The 16,394-nt window shown below is 39.9% G+C and overlaps 1 protein-coding gene and 1 long non-coding RNA gene across 4 annotated transcripts in view; one reads left to right on the top strand and one right to left on the bottom strand.

The window, feature by feature from the left end:
- The window catches only part of LOC118251638 (uncharacterized), a 32,595-nt gene extending 17,893 nt beyond the window's left edge, over window positions 1-14,702 (bottom strand). For all 3 annotated transcript variants that reach the window (XR_004779889.2, XR_004779890.2, XR_004779888.2), the window contains exons 1-4: window positions 14,338-14,702; window positions 12,259-12,369; window positions 8,157-8,249; window positions 958-1,107 (exon numbers count right to left, since the gene is read on the bottom strand). This is a non-coding gene — a long non-coding RNA (uncharacterized LOC118251638). The remainder of the gene's footprint in view (window positions 1-957; window positions 1,108-8,156; window positions 8,250-12,258; window positions 12,370-14,337) is intronic.
- The window catches only part of VPS13C (vacuolar protein sorting 13 homolog C), an 89,720-nt gene continuing 87,450 nt past the window's right edge, over window positions 14,125-16,394 (top strand). Inside the window, exons 1-2 of the mRNA XM_050712971.1 lie at window positions 14,125-14,321; window positions 15,694-15,737. Coding sequence (XP_050568928.1) covers window positions 14,222-14,321; window positions 15,694-15,737 — 144 coding nt within the window. The 5' untranslated portion in view covers window positions 14,125-14,221. The remainder of the gene's footprint in view (window positions 14,322-15,693; window positions 15,738-16,394) is intronic.

The raw sequence follows: 16,394 nt of genomic DNA, 5'->3' as shown, positions 1-16,394 counted from the left end.
GGAGGTGTTCAAGACCAGGATGGACAAGGCCCTGGGAAACCTGATCTAGTGGGTGGCATCCCTGCCTATGGCAGGGGGGTTGGAACTAGATGATCTTTAACCCGAGCCATTCTCTGATTCTATGATTCTTCCTTGCTTAAATGCCATTCATGAACTGCCTGTCATTCAGAGAAAGACATCTCATCAGGCAGCCTCTCCATGCTGGTGTTTTTGGCATACTGGTGGTGTCCTCCTCTTTCTCTTGGTCACTTTGGGCATATTTTACCACACAGAGGTGCTGCAAGCATGATATAAACACCTTCAAGGTACAAAGCAATTATTTGTTGCCCTATGCACACAGGCAATAGGCTGGGACTAACAAGTTCCCAGACCGAAGAAGATGGCTCAATGTTGTGTTGGCCCAGCATTAAGAGCCCATAACTGAGACTAGGTATTATTGAACAGAAATAATTTCAGAACATCATTAGTGAAAGCCAAAATTAATCCTCTCAATTGTCTAAACTTGAGACAACCCTGCTGATCAGGGTCTAAAAAAAAATATTTGGTACTAGACTGTTTCTGCTTGCATTAGCAAAAGAGTTACTTTTAAGGACCTTTCAGGAAATGCAGGTCCAGCAATCCTAATGCAGCTGAAACAGTAAGTCTTCATGACTGAAACTTTGGGACAAACCTGAGCTCAAAGTGAAGGAAAGGCAATCAGAGGACATTACAAACCTGTCGTATATTGATGAAGACGTAAGACAAGCCTGTGACACAAAACCAAAACTGAAATTCTTATATGTAACAGTACATCTGGCACTTGTGGGCATCCTTCTATATTGAACACATGTAAAAATATCTTATTTTAAGACTCACCTCATCAGTCATGCCACTTAAAAATCTTATTCACTGATTAGTCTAAACGTTGTATCTTTTTAAAGGAACTTATTCCTTTCACAGCAGTTGCATGTCTCTTACCAATTGCCAGTGAAATACAGTTCCTGCCAAGCTCCAGGATAAGAGGAACATTCAGAAATTGCATTTATGTTATGAATTACATCATGTTGCTATGCACTTGAACCATTCAGGAAATATTCCCCTTCTTTCAAAAAGCCTTTGATCTGCTTCCTGGGAAAAGAAACAATTTTTAATCTTACTTGGTGACAGAGAAAGACTTTTTTACATTTTTAATTCAAGTTAACAAAAAAGCATGACAATTTATCTGATATCTCCAGGGAAATTTATGTCTGTATCAGGTGTACAACACTGACACAATTGACAGAGAAAAAATACATTGCTAACACATTCAGAAACACCAGATACGTAGACCTGGTTGTTCAGCAGTCACATTTTTGCAGATTTCTAGGTGTTGCCCTACTATAAAATTTGTCCAGAGCCTCGTTCTTTGGATAGGTATGCTCCTCAACGGGTGAAGTTGAAGGAGCATGGTCAGTCTCTGACAGCTGCCAGCATTGGCCTCTCCAGCTCTTCTCCCTCCATAGCACTTGTGACGGCTGTGAAGAAAAACCGTATCCTTATCACCCTTCCATTTGCTAGGCTAATCCATTCAAGCTCTTTTATTCTTCTCCTGTAAGATATGCTCATGTCTCCTCTGATCATGCTAGCAGATAAATTCATCTTTCTTGGTAAGGGGTGGCTTTCTCTAATAAAGGCCTTTGTTTTTAAAAGTCCTAATTTGTGTTACGTGAGGTACCTGTAAAGGGCTGTGAAGGCATAATCTAGTTCTGTGTGCTTTTTCTGATCTTATTGTTTTAAATAGAAAAGTAAATATTAACATCACAGAAGCACATTACATAGACTCAACTACTATAAACTTAAAATGAACAATATTATAATTAAACCAAAATGGCTACTGAGATTAGATCAGTGTGTGACCAATTATATTGGCTTAGCTCACCAGTTTATGAAATCATAAAGCTAGTACAGTGTGTAATCAAAGTGTGTGTCTAACAAAGAGAAGAATTGCTATGTGTTAATTTTGCATCAGGTGATTGAAAGAGGAGTTGTTTCCTGCTGGTAAAGACCTATCAGTAATAGAGGGCTTTAACAACCTGGGGATTACTAGTGCCAGGATTCATGGAGCAAAGGACATCGCCTGAAAGAGAAGATAAAGCCTATTTAGCTAATCTTGAGGAACTACAGAGACCTAAGCAGGCCTTCTGTAGTTTTCTGCTTCAACGCTTTCTTCTTAAAATTTCATTGCAGTTGTGGTGCTATTGTTTACTCTCCTTAGTTATTACCTGCCTTTACCCACGTGAACACAAAGCTTGCAAAGGGTTTTGCAACGAGGTCAGTTTCTGGACCAGCCTTAAGACTAACAACAGTGGGTTAACATGGCCTACATTCAGATTTCTCTTTTTTGGTCTCAATTTAAACAACAGGGGTTCGTTTTTCTGTGAATTATGAGTTCCTATGCAAACCAGCACTGTCTGATCTTCCTTGTACGTTATTGCACAGGTTGACAGTCAAGTTATTTGTGCACTCTGGACAGGAACTGAGTGAACCAGTCCTTTTCAAGTGGGAAATCTTTAGACACGAGTCCCATTCAGAACTGACCTTGATCACCCGATGCCGAGGAAAAAACCTTAGAAAGGATCCATCTATCTTTTAAAATGCATAATCACCTGTTATATAATGAGAATCCACATGACTGGAAACATTTTTTTTTTTGAGAACATACAATAAGTTACATGCCAAATCTATTTTTCAAGATAATAATTCTTCTGCATCCACCCAAATTTTCCAATTTCTGGGTAATCTGAACGCTCATTATCTTTGGTAAAACAAACAAACAAGCAAAAAAAACCCACTAAATTGATTTCTTAAAATGTTGGAATTGTGTCTAAGTTGCCATCTCTTATCTTTACAGTACGTAAAAAGGTTGTATTTTGGAATTTGATCTACTTTAGTTCACAAACTAGCATTGTACAGTTAAATATTCTCAGTACTTCTCAAATGTTCAATAAAAAGAAGAGTTTTTCAAACTATCTCATAAGTAAAAAATGGTGTTTTTTATACAGTGTAATTGCATTAATTATGAAAGACAAATTGGAAAAAAAAGTTTTCTGATCACAACCTGACAAACACATTCAAGACTGAGCTGGCTGATACAGTTATTAATTATAATATGCTTTTATACTTTCCTGACTACACCAATTCCCAGAAATATTGTAAGTGGTGCTTCTGAACACAGTTTAACTCCCCAGTAAACGTACCCATCTGCTCAGCGTTTTCCTTCCTGCCTAACTTTTACCTCAGTGGTAAAAGCAGCTGACTGAGGGCATTAGGTAAGAAATACGTCTGCTCTTACAGACTGTCTTGTTATAATGATATTGGAAATCAGGTGATGTTAGTTCTAACAGTTGATACCTATGTTGACAAATGCCAACTAGAGTTCAGGGATTTGGGTGACGGGAAGCTTCAGTGCTTACCACCTTTAGTACCTAAGTGCTAAGAAAGCCTTTTTATTTACTTCTGGATAGCTCTATCCTGGAGACAGTTACAATTTAAAATGGTGTTTCTCAAAATTGTAAATGCTTGAAGTAGGTAAAATTTGATGTGGTTATGAGCAAAATTGTCGTGTTGTGGAAATGGTTAGGACTCCACTTATTTCAAATATTTTCTTATTCTCAGAAGTAGCATCATCTTCAAATTTGATTATTTTAATGGCAAAGGTGTACATAAAGCACACATGAAGTTTAGGATAGTGTAAGGAACTTTCTAAACTCTGGTGGGTTGCCTCTCATGCTACTGACAAACTTCAGAGGTAGGATGGTGGCAAATTTCAACTCATGAAAGCTATGTATATCACACCTGGTCTGCACTTTGTACGTAAAATCTGAGGCTCCCATTTTTACCCCTGGGAATTTTCTGCTAGCAATTATCAGTTTCACAGGTCCAACAGCCTCTACAGGGAATGAGACTTATTGCAAATCAGACAATTGCAACACCACAGTTATGGTTTGTGTGTTACTCCCGTGCAGTTATGCCAAAATACCGAATACAGAACCTGTTCTGCTAGTTGCCATAAAGGCAAGTGCTTGTATTATAACTCTTCTTGTAAAGTGAAAGTGGACAATGTGTGTTATGTGGTCAATCACACCCTAGTTACGTGTGGCCAGCTTGGTTTTAAGCAGAGCATGCTGTTTCCTGCAGCAGTTTGCCAGCTCATGAATTGAACTTTGCTTAGAGGCCATGTGTCTCCATGCTTACTCCGGCTTCTCTGTGAGAGAGCACAAAATATTCTTCAAGCAAATAAAAAGCTTAGTTCAGTTCAGAGGATCAGAAGATGTCTTACATGTTTGCTAGTCCTTAGTTTTTACAGTGAGGGCTGGCTGTTCTATTCTTACTAATCTCTTCCCATTTAGTGGGACTTTTGGAACTAGCCTACTTTTGGAACTAGCCAGTGTCTAATTTAAATCCAGCTTAGATCTTCATCTGTGCATTTTAGAGGAAATAATATAATTTTTAAAAAGTTTGAAATGAGAATGACTGTTTAATTCTCAGACTTGCAAGAGAAATGTTTATTGTTGGGGAAAATACATAGATATCTAACCAGGACATTATCTGGTATTATATAAAGGCAAATGGGAGCTGAACAAGGTCAACATCGGGAGACAGACTAAAAAGTATTTGTGCTGGACACTACTCCTTCAGAGGTTTCACCTGGAGGAAAAACATTTAGTTTGATATTTTAAATGACTTTTAAACTGAGATGTAAATAGTGAATGTTTGAATATGAGAGGTTTTTGATCTAGCTGTGGAATTCAGATGGATCCCTGTACCTGTGCAGTTAGCCTGTCTACATGACTAGGATTTGGTATAAAGTGTAGGGAGACAGGGCTTTTGATGTGCATCTGCAGTTCAGAATTGCTATTTTGAATTCTTAAAATGCATAAGCCAGAAGATTTGTCATTCAAATAGTCTAGATCACCTCATTGATTTCTACAGACTCCTGCAGCACAGCATATGAGTGCTTAATTCATGTACATGTTTAATATTTAACAGAGTGCTTCTTCGTTACAGTAACAACAGGGAAAAAAAAAAGTACGTATGGTTTGCTGCTGTCAAAAATAAAGACCTCGAAGAACAACAAGCAGAGGCTGTTCATTTCTTTCTCATCTGCCAAGTAGTACCTTTCACCTAAAAAAAAATAAATCTGGAAAAGTAGTTGCTATGTTGTTATTTTTATTAGGTATTATTGCATAGCTTTTACTTCCTTTTGATAAGGGACAGCTTGAAATACATACAACAACTTACAATTCAATTCCTACCCACAACCTTGAACCTTTCCAAGTCACGTATGTTGACTGTTCAGAGGGTTAATGGTTTCAAGAGAAAAGCAAGCTTATGAAATAAGGCTAAAACTATAAATAGCTTGACTATTTAATGCTGGTGCTTAGGGCTGTGGAATATGTGGTAATTGAAGAGTTTGTGTTTCCCAATATTTTCTACAAATAATTAACAAATTATATAGACTAGGTCAGGCTGCCTTTACTGCTTCCTAAGCAGGATGCAGGAGACTGTGCAGGCAATTTGTTAAGAGGTCAGAAAGAGTAGAATAAAGTTAGAATTGTAAAAAATAAACATGAATCAGATTTAGCTAAATAACTTGGTTCTTTGTAATTTTTTTCCTCTTCTTACGGAAAGCTTTTTATTCACATCATAATGAAGGGCAAGGAAAAGTAAGTTGCACTGATTTGTAGGAGAGGTGTAAGAAATATGGAGCCATTCTGCTGAAAAGGACAAAGACAGGGAACAGACCGGTAGCGTTATTTCCCTGGGCTTCCTTTGGCCCTGGTGATGTGGTTTGATGATGTTGAAGTCACATAATAAAGAGGAAAAATGACAGCTAACTTTCTCCCATGCCAGAGGACTGACTCCAGCTGTTAATGTGGAGGAGCAGAGGCTGCTATGCATATGGACTTGGTCTCTTTGGGACCTCCGAAGCAGAGCTCAGGGAGATTCTGCCTTTTGGGATGCTCTTTCTTTTTCTCATAGCAAACACTGGGATCAGTGATAAGCACCCAGGTTTGCACTGGTGTATTTAATAAATAAACTCTGTACAGCCTGAGGACTGCTGATTCATAGCACATCGATCTGTCTAGTCCATATCGTTGTCTGATGCTTCCTGAATAATCAATTACTGGTGTTGGTCATACCATTCTGCTTTGGTTTATCTGCAAATTTTATAAGTATCCAGTTTGTTCTGGGATTTTATCTCTCCCTATTATTAAATGTAAATCATATTGGACATCAACAGCTATCCATGAAAAACAATCATTATTGTGACGGATTTCTTCTCCATCTACGTAATTTCTCTTTGAACATTACCTGTTACAATCTCAACTTTAGCCACTTTATACATATATGTGTACTTGTCCTCTATTTTAATACAAGTTTTTTTAAATAATTCAATTTTTTAAAAAGAATAATTAAACATCAAATAAGATTTTTAAAATAGTGATTTGCCATTGGGCACTGTACAAAATGCATTGCTTAAATCTTCTTAGATTAGGCCTACCAAATTCTTCCGGTCTGTGGAGCTAGTTATCCTGTCAAAGAAAGACAGCAACTGGTATGACACGATCTACTTTTCATAAATCTGTGTTGCAAATTATTCCAGCCTGGTGACTCAGGCTTAATTTCTTTGGGTATCTACACAAGATCCTCATTTTAGAGTGTTCTCCTTAGCTCCCATCCACTCAGATCCCGAGCCAAAGTTATCTTCTTATCTAGGGCCTCCAGGCTTATGGTGCTGGAGGCAAGCAGCACACCCAAGTAGGGTTCAGCCTGGATTTTAATTTGATGTGGAGGGATTATGAGATGCAGTGCTGTTAACTGCTTTTGGGAGTTCCTCCTCAACTTTATTCCTAAATCACACAGATGATTTAAACTTCAGAAGTGATTTTGAGATAAATCAGAGACACTCAGCCAGCCAGGCACCAGTCTTCTGCAGGGTATTGCCTCCCCTGACAGTTTCGATTCCTCCCGCTTGAACTGGCCACCCACATAATTTGGGCACCACAGAGCTCAGTTTGACATAATCTGTGTGAGATTTTCGGTAGAGCTGAGGTCAATTCTGCTGGCATTGTATCTGATGATATCACTTTTACCCTTGCATTTCTCTACTATGCTTGTTGTTCTGAGATACACATTTGAACTGACAGAATAATTAAAAATCATTGCTACAGGACTTATGCCTTTGTGTGCTGGCTCTTTCAATATTCTGTCACGGAGATCACTGGGAACAGCTCATGTCTGGGCTTTTCCTGAAAAGCTGCCAATTCTACTTCTCTGTACTTTCTGCCTTAGGTATGCTGACTTTCTCCACTGTCTTTACCAAAAACTGAAGTAAAGTTTTTCTACGGACTTTGGCCTGTATTCACATTGCTCACAATCACTTCTGTATGTGGTCACCCAATTCTCCAGTCCATGCCCACTTTTTAGATAATGTCAACTCTCCAGAGCTTTATCTTTTGTAGTTAAGTTTATAATGTCTGACAGTTCTTGTATAGTGAAGTGTTTCCCTTCCTGACCTCAGGGCAAGGAAACAGTATTCCTGCTTCAGTCACATTGCACTGGCACGTGGCTTAGTCACTCTGCAGCTACAGATCCCTGGATGAGGTCATCAAACCGTCTGATGAGAGGTGACGGCTGTGCTAACAACATCTGCAGTAATATGAGGAACTATGCAGGCTTTCGGGGAGCAAAAAACAAAGCAAAACTGATTTCTTTTACCTGGCACATGTCAGCTCTGTGACTTTTTTCTCTTATTGACCATTCCTGACTTTTACAGCAGAACCATCTTACAAAGGATAGTGAAATAATGTCTGTCTTCAAATTCTTGGAGTTGTTACAACTTTCATATTCTATTTTTACACCTACAAATTTACTGATTTTATGGCCTCATCAAACAGAAAAAAATAGTGATTCTAAGTTCATTTGTTTTTAGTTGCCATGTCCTCAGATGTCAAAAAGAGGCAAGAGTTTCAGCAGGTGAACTCAGCACTTTCTGAGTTCACAGGCATTCAAAAGCATTATACAAATTTTCACGTGAGACTTAATGATTTCACTTACAACAAATCTGACAGACAACAGTAAGACGTTCTTGCTGAGATGTGTGGAAAGATCTCTCTCCAAAATTAGGAGCTTACCTGCTCATGAGTATGCCGATGGCGTGCAAAGATGGATTGCCTCGCAGGGTCTTGTGGAGTCGTGACCTTGATGACTGTTACTCCTGGCTGACTCTGGAATTGGTGAAATGCATTAAAAAAATAAGGCATCCCATATTAATGTTTCCAGCCACAACTAAGAATCTGAAAACTTTAGGGCATCTTATAAATAGATACTGTAAAAAGTAGGTGATGGTGAAGATTTTTGATTTCCTGTTGCTTAGATTTTTTTTTTAACCAAAACTGTCTAGTTCAGCAATGTCTGGAGTAAGGGTGCCTTCTGTGAGAAGAAAGAAAGTCTTGCTCTTGATTTTCTGAGTTCATAGTAAGTGGGGTATTTGGTATTTTTCTTAACTTTATAATTTAAAGACAGACTTACATCTGGAAAATTAATAACTGTTAATAAACAAAGGGTATTATAACTGCAACACCCTACTGTTCTTCTCTTAGCACTTTCCAAAGCAAACTTCAGCTGATAATAAGTGACTGTGCTACCTTTCAGCATCCCATTTCTTTAAAACCAGTCAACACTTTTCCAAAAAAGCCACTCATAAAATTTATCTTGAACAATTCTATCTTTTATCATTTAGTGAGTTTTCTGGAGAACTGTTCCAATATGCAAGTTAATGTGCAAATAACTGAAATTGTTATCAAGTGAAATGGCTTCTCTTTGTATTCATAGATATTCATATGGGCTTTCACAATGAGTAAGTTCAAATTCTTACCGAGTGAATAAAATTATGCTTATCATTCGAAAGCAAGTATGTTTGGTCCAGACTAGACTATTACTGCTTCTTTCCCCACTCAAAGGCAACATATCCACTGAAACAAGTTCATTTTTATTTCAGGCAATTTTCTTACATAGCTAGTGGCTTTTTCATCTTCACAGCACATCACTGAAGAAAAAAGCTATGACTTCCAGAAATACCATCAAATAAAGTCCTCATAAAAAATTAAGTTAGATTCCTTTTATGATGCAACTTAGCTGTTTTTTTGAAGATTCCCTGGCTTGGGATAAAAGATAGCAGTAATTTATAATTCAAAGCTCAGTTGGTATGACATACATGTGATCAACACTGATCAGAAAGACCAATCCTCTTGGCTTAGACATTTCACACAAAAAATGCAAGTTCTAATTAACAAATGTCCTAGACACAGATAAGGCACAGCAGATCATGGAAATGCTTCTTTGAACTCCCTTGAAAACCACCTGTCATAATAAGATCGTATGTGTATCCTCATTTGTGGATACAACATTATTTCTTACCACGTGGAACCTATGCAGTATTTTTTCTTTTGTAATCACATGAAAGCTGTGAAGAGCTTTGGGTCTAAGCTTTGAACAAAGAACAGTCAATAGGATTGTCATTTTTTTAATCCAGATTTTCTCTGAAGACTTGTTCATAGTATGAAGTGAGGCTTGTCCTGGAGTATAATGGGAAAGGGTGCATATCTATTTATTCAGAAATAGAGATGGCATTTTTATATGCAAAAATTACAACTATTGTGTTAGAATTTAGACAGCTCATCTAGTTTAAAATTATCCTGAGAAACAAAACTGGGGTTTCTCCAAATGGGTGAAGGGATTTTTATTAATAAGCTTTGTCCCTGTGCAAAACAGCTGTGCCTTGGCAATAGTAGATGAAGTTAACACTAGCTTCTTATACTGACACTCTTCCATTTGCTTATCAATTAGTTCTTCCACTTTTGCACCTGGGAAAATCTTTTATATTTTATTGTTCTGTCACAGAAAGGGAAAAGGACACACTGAAACAGTATCACAGTTTTTTGCAGATACTAATTCTCCCACGTTCTCCACTGAGAACTGGAAGCTTCCAGCTGTCACAAGGGAAAAGGGAAAGCAGATTACTATATGTTGGCATCTTCTTGGCGTTTCAACCATCTTAATATATTGTATTATGTTGGATTTACTCATTGCTAATATATTTGAGGTACGTGTTGCAAAAATTCCCAATATTGATCTTAGGAAATTATTACCTAGCTGGTTGTAAGGCAATTTGGGTGTTTTTAGTGCAAAAATATTGTTAATATAAAAATTTAACATAATAAAAAAACCACAACAATATCATATTGTATTATTTCCATGGAATACTGTGGGGTTTTTTAGATAAATGAGAATGGTAAAATTATCAATACTGCTTTCTTGCATCTGTTAAGTCCAAAAATGTGTCTTAAATATATAGTTACTTCTTCTGACACTGTTACAGTCAAAAATTGCATCATGGGAGATTCTCAGTAGCTAAAAGGTATTTAAAAAAAACAACAAAACCCAAAAAACTCAGAATCAGAGTGAATAAGGAACAAGTTGCTCATGGAGGCTGTGGCATAACCGTTTTTGGACATTTTCAAAACTTGTACAGGCAAGGCTTTTGGCAACCTGATCTAACTCATCAGAAAATCCTCTAATCTCAGTGTGGTTTGTGGTGAAGAGAGTTGATGCCACATGACTTGGCTGATTTCCCAACTGCTAACAGGCATATACTCTGTTTAGTGAGGTACAGTGGATAAAATTTGCCATCTGTTCACTTGCCAACAGTCAGATGGTAGGAGCTGGAGATTTTGTAATATTAATGCAGTAAAATATGAGAAGAAAGCTTGGTTATTGAGCAATCAGCCCATGTACCCACCTCAGATTAGCATTATGCTATGACTATCATTTATTTATGTGTACAAAATTGTGTAATAGGCAACACCAAGCAAATATTTGTTGTTACAATGTGAAGGTCCATTCACAAAACTGAAGCTTTAAACTTTAAACTTTCAATGCAGATTTTCTTTTTTTTTTTTTTAGGTTTAATTTTTTTTAAAGCTTTACCTCAGGGATTTGAGCAAATCTTGCCATGTAAATAAGTTTTGCTACAGTGCTGTACTTCTGTTTTCTTTTTACGAAATTATTATGCAGTGATGGAGTCATCAGATCCTTCTATTTAATGAAATGCTACCATAATACACAAGGAGCATGTTTTCATGACTTTCAGCTGAGTGAAACTAGTGATTCCATTCACATTTATCAACTCAGTCATGTCTATTCAACATTGGTATTTAGAAGAAATAGGCAAAATGCATGTTTTTTTCCTGCAGTGAATGAACATTATCTGTGTATTCAATGAATGGTAAGCAAATACCAAAGATTCTGCTTGTCCTGTATCTGTTCTTCTAGATACAGAACTCATATGTCATGTAACTGTTTTTTTTTTTTCATTTTGGACTGTTTACCTTTTTCATTGAGAACACAAAAGGAATGGTACCTACCAACAGACAGGAGATGCATTAATGTCATTTTTGAGTGGCATCCTATCTGCAAGGGAGGCTCATGAAGACTTCCAAAGGATTGTTTGGTAATAAAGGTGCAAAATTATGCATCTTTATTTACCAGAAATATCTCAGTAATTACAAGTAACTGCATATATGTCTATGGTTGATAAAATATCTATTAAAACCGCCTTCTTTATAGTTCATCCATTCATAATTCCATTCTGTTTCCCCTTTATGTTTTTAATACATGTAGATTTTACTGAAACAGAATATTTGATGCAGACTTGCCTTTCTGGGGCTTTTTTCCCAGATGAAATCACATTATTTTGTGAGCAATTTTTGATCCACTAGGCCATATATTTCTGTTTGTTAGGGAAGCATGTTTGTAAAGAGCAATAGTAATTTCATTTACTCAAATGCATGCTTAACAAGATGATTTTCAAAAATCATTTTGGTTAATTGGGAAATGAATTGACCACATACAAGCTGTTTTCTTCTTTTTTTTTCCCAAAAATTCATAGTTGTGATAAATTGATCTTTGCTTTTTGCGGTGCAGAAATCATTATGACTGTTATGAAATGCAGAGAAAATGGATATATCATCCTGTTTATGTTCCACGATTGTTATAGAGACCATTTAGTGCCATTGATTTGCACAATTGCTCTTATATACTCTGATATAAGAGCATAAGCTGCCGTTAGCTTTTGCTCAAAACTTAGTTATTCAGCCATGGTTTATATATAAAAAGAGTAGTAAGTGAAGGTCTTTTAAAGCTTGATAAAAACGATCACAAATGGAGGTTTGTTACCTAACAGCAGGAGCTCTGTGCACAATTTTCCATCTTGTTTTCTTGCATTGATGATTCCCTGTGATACAAATGGATTTGATGGATTTGAACAGCCAACACTGCACAAAAGAACTAAAAAAAAAAAAAAGAAAAAAGTAATTTTCTGTAGTTTCTATAACTTTCATAATTAGCAATTTGTCTTTGTGTCTTAAGTTAAACAGAGCTTAAAATGAGAATTTGATCATTTTTGGCTAGAAGTCCCCCCTCTGTTTCAAACATGCAGAAATGCAGAAATCAATCACATGGCAAAGAAGTTTTAAGCCATTTATGGAAGATAAGTTGCATCAACATGCTACTTAAGGTTAAAAAAAACCTTAGTGGGTAGTAGTAGTGGGTGCTTATGGAAAAATATAAGAAGGTGAGACTTTCCAATTATGAACCTCCCCGGGATTTCCATGCGTCTCCAGCATACAGTGATATGACTTCCCCAGTCAAATCATGTGAATCATTGTGTTCAACAGCCATTGTCAGCCTGAACTTTGGTCTTAGTGGCATAAGGGTCTGCCTTATGCACTGAATCTTTAATGTTGAAAAATGTGTGCAGAGAATGTGCGCACATATATTTACAGTGATGTGAAGATGTGGTATGTATCTCTTAGAATGTTAAATAAGGTGCCAAATAAAGAATCTTCTTGTGTTGCTTGCATGCTCTGGGCTGCAGTCTGTGCTTTACCACATATTTCACAAACCAAAAAATGTGTTTGACAGATAACTTTAGGTATTGCACTGTAGTCCCCCTGAAATTTAAAGTTCTGCTCTACCATCAACATGGCTACCTGCAGATTTACCACACAGGGCTGCATGTTCTCATCTACTTTCTCTGTAGTGCCTTTAACACACTGAAAGATGTGTTTTTTAGAATCAACATTCTTGTTTGTGATCCCTTTGTCTGCCTGTGTTCATGTAACTTGGTCAGCTAGATTAACAGCAATGATTTTTTTCCCTGCGCTGTAAAAACAAACCAGGTTCAGTCAAACCGTAGCCAAAATGGCGGCTAGTATATCTCCTAAATAAACAGGTGGACAGGAAAGATGGCACCACCACATCAAAGCTCAGTGCTCGCACTTACACGCTGTACCAGGCTGCACCTCAGGCACAACACAGCTTTTCTTAGGAACCGGCTGAGAGAAACTCTGGGCAGCCCTGGGAGGCCTCTAGGGCACACTGGAGAGCCCCATGAGGTCTCCAGGGGGTGTCTGAGCACACCTAGGGGCACCGGGAAGCTTTCAGGGTGAGCCAGGCAACGGAGACACCCTGGAAGATTAGTGTGCGCTGGGAGGCCTCCAGCGCTCTCTAGAGTGCAGTGGGGGTCCCGGGAAGCCTGAAGGGGTACAGGTAGGCACTGGGGACCCTTGAACGCCTCTACCGTGTCCCGGAAAGGCTCTAGGGGGTGCTAGATGATCCTGGCAATTCCCCAGAGCTCTTATAGCTCACTGGGAGGCCACTAGTGCTCTATCGAGCGCACTGGGGGCCTTGGGAGGCCTCTAGAGCAAACTGGGCGGAGGCTGGGAGGCACCTGAAGTGACAGAGGGTACACCAGACAGCACCGCAGGGCCACGGGTGGCCTCAGGGCTGTGCTGGGAGGCCTCAAGGACATCCTAGAGGACACTGGGGGCCACTGCAAGGTCCTCATGGGTACCTAGAGCGCCCGTGGAGACCCTAGTAGACACGTAGGTGCTCTAGAGCTGACTGGAGGTTGGCGGGAGGCACCCAGTGCGCTCTGACACGGTTTCACAACACACCCTCTCGTCCCCGGCAGGCCGAGGCGCGCGCCCCTGCGCGGCCCCGCAGGCCTGCGCCCCGCCCCGCCACGTCACCTGCATGTCGGGGGCGCGCCCGGCGCCGCTCCGCGCTGAGCCCCACCGATCTCTCCCTCAGCTCCGCTCCGCTCCTCTCCCCTCCCCTCCCGGCGGCCGCCTCCGCCATGGTGCTGGAGTCGGTGGTGGCGGACCTGCTGAACCGCTTCCTGGGCGACTATGTGGAAAACCTGGACAAGTCCCAGCTCAAGCTGGGCATATGGGGGGGTAAGGAGCCCGATACCTCCGGGGCGCGCGGCGGGGCCGCCGCTCTCACGGGGGGCGGCCGCTTCCTCACGCCTCGGCGGGCCCGGCTGGCCGCGACCCCTCTGAGGGGCGGGCGGGCCGGGGGCCGGCGGCCCAACGTGAGAGGCGGGCGGGCTCCAGCGGCGGAGCCTCCCTGTCGCCGCTTCCCCGTGAGGGGCGGGTGCTCCATGGGCCACCGACCACTCCCTGAGAGGCGGGTGGGAGGACAGCGGCTGCTTTCCCCCTTCTTTCCCCTCGGCCGTGAGGAGACGCCTGGGGGCTGCGCGCTCCCGCGCTGGCGTCGCACCGCGGCGAAGGGCGGGGCCTTGAGGTGGGGGCTGCCCGTGAGAGGAGCTGAGGGGGCTTGTGCTCCTTCCCCCGTCGTGCGAGGGGGCCCGGGGAGCCTCAAGACTGCGGCCATTTCCCGCTGAGGCGAGGCGCGGGTGGGCGCCGCTGGCCTCGGAGTGCTGCAAACCGGCTATGTGGAAAATAAAAACACGTTTGTTTTGTATTTCTTGTGAGCGTGCTTTGGGGTCTGTGTGTGGCATGGGGTAGCGTGGGGTGGTTTGGCCATGGTGGTGCTGAGAGGAGTGGGAGCCTGGGCTGCAGTGCAGGTGTGGGGTGCTCAGGGATCTGTCTTTCACCTCCCATTTCAGTGCTCGAAGTCATGTACTAAACAAACATAGTAATGGAATAAGGTGGTATAGCTGTTTTTGATGAACATAGGGAACATCCAAGTTTGCCACATGATAGGCAAAGAGGATGCTGTTGAGGTACTGCATGGAGAAGGCCTTACCTCCATCCCCTACATACACCAGGGAACAAGACTTTTCTCATCGGCATTAATTTTGTGGTTGCTATGTCAGGAAAAGTTGATGTGCTTTTGGAAATAGTTATGCAAGAATCCTTACATTTCATGGAACAGCCTGGGTTGGAAGGGATCTCAAAAGATCAAGCCCAACATTTCATGGGAAAAGGGAGCCCAAATGAGATTATCTAGTATCCTCTGCAATTGCAGCTTGAAAACCTCCAGTGATGGGGTTTCCTTTTTGTGGTTCTATGATGCAGGCTTTTCCTGCTGTGTAAAATCATCAGAACCAAGATACCACTACAGAAACATGCGGAAATGTAAGCTGGTGATATTTCTGTAGTCTCTACCATCATTAAATTTTGCCTTTGTAATCAGTGTTTAATAATTCTTACAAAATAGCTGTTTATTATGCTCTTCTATAACTGGAGTCAGGTTTTCAAATTTTATCCACGTGTATTTGGGAGAGTTGCAGTTTTGTTCCTTGATTCAACTTGCATGGCACAGTAGTTGAAATAACTTACTCTACTTTTTTCTTCTACATAGGTAATGTGGCACTTGACAATTTACAAATAAAGGAGAATGCATTAGTAAGTATTACGTTAATTTTAAAGTAGTATTAATGGGTCCTGGGACTACTTATTATGGTCTCACTTTACACGGTATGCCTTCTTTACTGGTTATTCAAAGTACGTATTTGGTTAACAGCTTCTATTTTTGCTAATGTTATTGGAAAAAAAAAGAAAAGCTATGGGTTAAATCATCAGCATGCTCCTGAGAAGAGAAAACTGATTCTGAGAAATTAGCAGTAGTGGTTTGAATTGATGTTTTGTGCATATGTGCATACATAACCCATTCTAATGTTTGAGGCTTGAAATGATAAAACATTAAATAAGATATTGGTGCATTTTTGTTAACGTTTTAGTCTTCTAGTACAACTTAAAGGATTTATTTTCATCAGTGATTGCTACTGCATAATCATACTTCCATATGAAATTTCTTCTAAAATACTGAGAGCTGATCTTGCCTGTTGCTTCTTAGTTATAATCTTGAGGTATTTTCAGCACAACATTTTTTTTTTCCCTTAGTATCAAACCCCAGTGCTCTTATTGTCTTTAATGTCTGTAAATCAGTTGTCTTTACCAAAAAACATTAAAACAGCTTTAATTTCTAGCATTTTCCTTCATTTTTTTTCCCCTCTGGAGTTTAATCTTCAGAAAACTCATTCTTCAAGGTCAAACTTGTGG

The sequence above is a fragment of the Cygnus atratus genome, chromosome 11 (genome assembly GCF_013377495.2).
Source record: "Cygnus atratus isolate AKBS03 ecotype Queensland, Australia chromosome 11, CAtr_DNAZoo_HiC_assembly, whole genome shotgun sequence".
NCBI classification, from domain to species: domain Eukaryota; kingdom Metazoa; phylum Chordata; class Aves; order Anseriformes; family Anatidae; genus Cygnus; species Cygnus atratus.
The sequence above is the reverse complement of the archived record's forward strand: the minus strand, read 5'-3'. Positions and strand labels throughout refer to the sequence as shown.